At 38.2% G+C, this 4,928-nt stretch overlaps 1 protein-coding gene across 1 annotated transcript; it reads left to right on the top strand.

The window, feature by feature from the left end:
* Nucleotides 1-467: 467 nt before the first annotated feature.
* On the top strand, nucleotides 468-4,895 carry LOC145773079 (uncharacterized protein C7orf57-like). Its single transcript, XM_082584777.1, has 3 exons — nucleotides 468-653; nucleotides 1,746-1,831; nucleotides 3,189-4,895. Exons 1-3 carry the CDS (start codon nucleotides 471-473, stop codon nucleotides 3,424-3,426), a joined length of 507 nt encoding a protein of 168 aa, XP_082440903.1. The 5' UTR covers nucleotides 468-470; the 3' UTR covers nucleotides 3,427-4,895.
* Nucleotides 4,896-4,928: the final 33 nt, after the last annotated feature.

Raw genomic sequence — 4,928 nt, 5'->3', positions numbered from 1 at the left:
TATTTTTTTCTGTTCAATATAACATTTTGTGTGAAAAGCATCGCCGGTTTAAGCAGCTTCACTCACTGAAGCCATTATATAATTATCTGGCAAGCTGATACAATCTACAGACTTTACTAGGAATAGCACCTAAATGACCGGGCGCCACAGTGCTCCGCACCTAAATATCCAGACGCCACAGTGTGCGCGCCTATTAGACCAGCGCCTAACTGTCAGCGCCTAAAAGACTTGCTCCCCTAGAAACATCTCATAAGTCACTTGAATTACACAACAAAATTAAACAGCTAACATGTTTGAAGAAAGTTCAACAAGCAAACATTTGCATCATGGATAGAGGAGGAAAATTATTATTTGAGGAAGAGGAAATAAAGAGTATATATATAATAAATACATCCATTTTCTCAATACCTAATCACTGACGTCATGTATTTGATTTCAACTGAACATATTTATATATTTACAGCATCTACATGATTAGAAAAACAATGTCTAATGGTGATTGTGTTTCTGTGAGTTCACAAATTCCAGGCCTTTCCAATGTTCCTGCTGAAAATGATGATGAAAAAAGAAAGAATTACATTCGAGAATCAGACTCAGAATACATTAAGCTTGCCAAACAAGGAGGAATAAAGGGTTTACTATCTATTCCGTCGGTAATTGCCTGTATATATATCAAAATTCAATAGTTGCAAAATTGTGTTTTATTTGTAATTGCAACAAGAAATATGTTTTGACCTGTTTATTTGGGTCTGCTACTATTCGGTGAGTCCGATTCGGTGAGTCTGATTCGGTGAGTTCCTAACCTCTAACCCCAACCCCCTAACCCTAAAACGGCAATGATAATTAGGCTGCGGTACCCAATAATTTAAAAAAAAATTGAAAAAATCCCTCGTTAAGGGATCGGACTCACCGAATCGGACTCACCGAATCGGACTCACCGAAACGGGCCATTCCCGTTTATTTAGTACCGGTGTCTGGTAACTTACCTGTTTTATTAACCATATGATACCTCTTACATGAAAATTTTTTTTTATCATGCCATGTTATCTGTGAGACCCCTGGACTCCAACATGTGGATTTCGGTCACCATATGGTTACGGTTTTAGTTCAATGTATAGCCTATGCATTTAAACTTAAAATATTTTTCTCAAAATGGGTGACCCCATTTTGTTTCCCGACATGCAGTACTTACACTCACTGGGTGTACTGCATGTGCATTGTGTAGAGTCATAATGAAGTTTCCACTCCGCAAGTGTACATCTGTTTGGATAAACCTTGTTGCAACTGTCATTGTAAAAAGTGAAGTTTCAAATACAATGAAATTGAGAAAAAAATTCATTTGAACATCCAAGACATTGGCTAAAACAGTTTGACATGCTGTAGTCAGTGACACGTTTTCTTTCTATATGGAAAGGGGAGAGGAGAGTCTTTTGTATAAGATCTAACAGGTGTTAATAAAAAAAGGAGAATCTCGTTAGCTGTCCTTTGTGATGCTGGTTTATAAAACAGCTGATTTATTGTGGCAGATTTTGTGTTAACCACAGACATATTATACAACCCAGATTTTGTATTGAAAACGAAAAAGCGTTTTCACTGCTGCTTAACCAAAGGGTCAGTAGCACCAACCACCTGCTCATATGACGAACCGCATGGAAGTTGCGTTATACTCATATTAATTTAGTGTTGACAATAGATTGTTTTATCAGAAAAAAAATTGTGTAACATGTAGCAACATTTTGTTGCAGAATGAAGTGCACAAAGAAGCTGTAGATTATCCCAGATCGGAATGGTTTGGCCATCATTCCATGGAGAAGGAAGATCAAAAGAAAATGTAAATATGATAATGTGAAAGGTAGTATAGTAGTAGCAAGTAACTCTTTGCTTCATAGCAGCAACTAACTCTTCGCTTATATGTATTGTGCTATTAATCATTTACACTACTAAAGCAGATTCAAGCCAAATTTAAACAATTGAATCCAATACGACTTGTTTGAACTAAGCTTTTATCAGATTGCAAAACCTTTTGCCTGAATTAAGTAATCTCTTTCATTTGCGACTTAATGGATCTCAATCCTGTCCAGACAGGCACATGTTTTGTAATTCGATCTCAACATCTGCAAGTTTTTTCACATGACCTGTTCTTGCGTCATTAAAACCATACGCGCCGACTTCCGGGGGGCGGCGCCCCCCGTAAATTTATGGTTGAGAGGCAACAAAAATGGTTATTACAAATGGAGTTTCAAAGATAAAACACTTCGCGAAAGTGAGTTAGATCATTTAAACGGACTTAAAGAATGTCGAAAGCGAAAAATAGCCTACGATGCTCTTGCTAGCAAAACAGCAGCTGATCGCATGGCTTTCTCATACGGTATGGAAATTTCAAAGTAGATGGTAGAGTAAGTTACGCTGCTGGAATAGTCACGTAACTATTCACTGCAATATTAAGTAAACCAGCTAAACTAGACGAGCTATTTTTAACGAGGTCTTCCCGCTGTGAGATCAATTATGATTCAACAGAACGCATTGTTTTGTTCGCAATGTGTGAGAATTAAATCGAAAACCGATAAAAGAAAAAGTATTTAATGGTCTTGGTCGCAAATATTGCTTGCATTTCGACGTCTATTATCGCTATTATCACCTAGCTAACCTGACATAATTCAAAATTTTTACGACTAGGCGTACTGCATGCGTAAAACTAATCGTTTCAAGTAGCGGTTCTAATAAATTCGGTTTGCGACCTAGGTGTCAAAATAAACAAGACACTAAGCTTAATCAAAGACTATTTTAATGAGTAAAGTAGCGTTATGGTTATGACGTCATCACCTTTCTCCCACCCCAAAGTTTTTTGAAAAGTCGGCGCCTATGATTAAAACATTGGTAAAATTTAATGGAATTAACTTCTATGTGGGCCTATCCTGTTTTAGTTTCTTTGCTATGTGGACTTCGTTAAAAAGGTGTTTGATATTGTTAAGTTGAGTGAATTGTACCAAGATGCTCTGCGATTATCTTGGTTGGAAATTCATCAAAGTAAATAACTGAAGATGGAAATGTTTGGTCTAATCATAAGTCGGCACTTTTCATTACCCGACCCCCTGTGTGGCGATTTGCCAATTTGTGTTGTTGATTTTTATGTTATCCTGCCTGAAAATTTACAACTCGGCAACCATTGTACAATTCATTCCTACCAGATTGGACGAGAGACAATGGCATGCCCCGGATTACATGACCCATGATGCGAAGCCATCTGAGGCCCACACTGCTGCCCCATCAAGTGATGAAGGCCCCCACCAGCCCCGGAATCTGACCGCCCGTGAAGAACGGCTGCTGATTCAAGCAAAGTACAACAATCGGGAGGTTCCATTCCAGTCAGACAACCTCTCATGCTGGGAGAGAAAGGATGACCCCCCGAGACGTAGCAAGAAATAGAAACACCCCCTCAAGGACATTAAGTTGCTTTCATTAATGTACAATGTCTGGTCTGTTCGAACATATTCGACCTCAATAGATGTTGACCAGTCTTGTAAGAGATGAAACCTTTTTCTATAGAATGAAAAGGAAAATGTTTTTACACCATCCACTGTCTTGCTTTTCTTATTGGGGAAAATCTTCCAAGTTGCAACAGCTACTGGATTGACCTTTACCAACCAAGTACTTCCATCAGTGCGTGTTTTAATATGAACATTAAAGATCTTGATATATCTTTATTAGGAATATTTAACTTTAAACCTAAATGTGTATAATTTTCTTTTTGCTAAATGTGATAGATTCATATTTTTTTACACAATCTTTTATAATACCGATATCTGTATTCATAAAGCCATTTATATTTGCTTTACCTTGATCCATTTACCTTCGTATCCACTGCAACGTAACATGATGCTGTCTTGTCAAGTTGTCGCTGTCAGTAGGACAGCAACTGGCTCTCCCGGAGAACGGGATGTAATTTGTTGAGCATTCCATTCATAGTGTTCAGTCATTCCCTAACTCACCATCCGTCCTCGTCTCCGTTGGGCCAGAAATTTCGATGTGGAATTTAATTTGGTAAAAGTCTTGTGAAATGATACCAATGTAGAACCTCGTTCGGCACACTCTCGTATGCTCAATTGTTATACCTTAATTCAGAAGCAAGCGTTGGGTTGGGCTTTGTAGTTTCCATCTTGGGTCTTTGTAGATAGTTTATTCATTCGTTAATGGTCTGTATGAACAGGTCTTGTCAACTTGCAAGTGTTTTAACTGGAGCTGATCTGCTACACTTGATAGCAAACAGTCGCATGTGTGGGTCCCCAGACAGAATCTTCACGATTTTAACACTCACTGTACGGTAATTCTGAAGTCTGTCTGTCTGGCGACACGAAACCCAAGAGTTTGCAGGTTTTATCACTAACAGGCTTAGGTTTGCACTTAATTAGGTTTGCAGGCTTATCACTAACATTTTGTAGAGATACACCAAGGTTTGTAATAAAAATTTCATCCATCTTCAGTCGTTATAACACGCTGTCACTATGGCAAGGCCTGTACATGTAGGTTGCTATACTGTAGTTCGTTTGTTGGTTGATATACAACTCCATACGTTGCAAGTGAAAATACAATAAAAAATAGTTTGTTGCCTTTGTAAACTTTTGAATTCTCGTGAAACCTTTCAACAGCTTAAAGATGGAATTTAGACGCTGGAACTGTTTTGCTTCCATGGCAATTCGCATGGGGCGTTCAAACTCGTCTTCGTCAAATGTTTTCCTTATTTCAGCATTTACCAACGTTAAAGTATGACAATTTAAATACTTCAACTTTTATGACATGCCTTTGCGTAACTTCATTGTTTCAATTGTTAAATTCTCGAAATCGCTGTTGAGTCTCGAGAGTGGTTGAAAATTGTGGAGTTCCTTTTTTCTCGAGCGCCGATGTTTTCTCATCGGCTTAGTTGAAGAGCA

The sequence above is a fragment of the Aplidium turbinatum genome, chromosome 1, assembly GCF_918807975.1.
Source record: "Aplidium turbinatum chromosome 1, kaAplTurb1.1, whole genome shotgun sequence".
Taxonomy (NCBI): domain Eukaryota; kingdom Metazoa; phylum Chordata; class Ascidiacea; order Aplousobranchia; family Polyclinidae; genus Aplidium; species Aplidium turbinatum.
The sequence above is the reverse complement of the archived record's forward strand: the minus strand, read 5'-3'. Positions and strand labels throughout refer to the sequence as shown.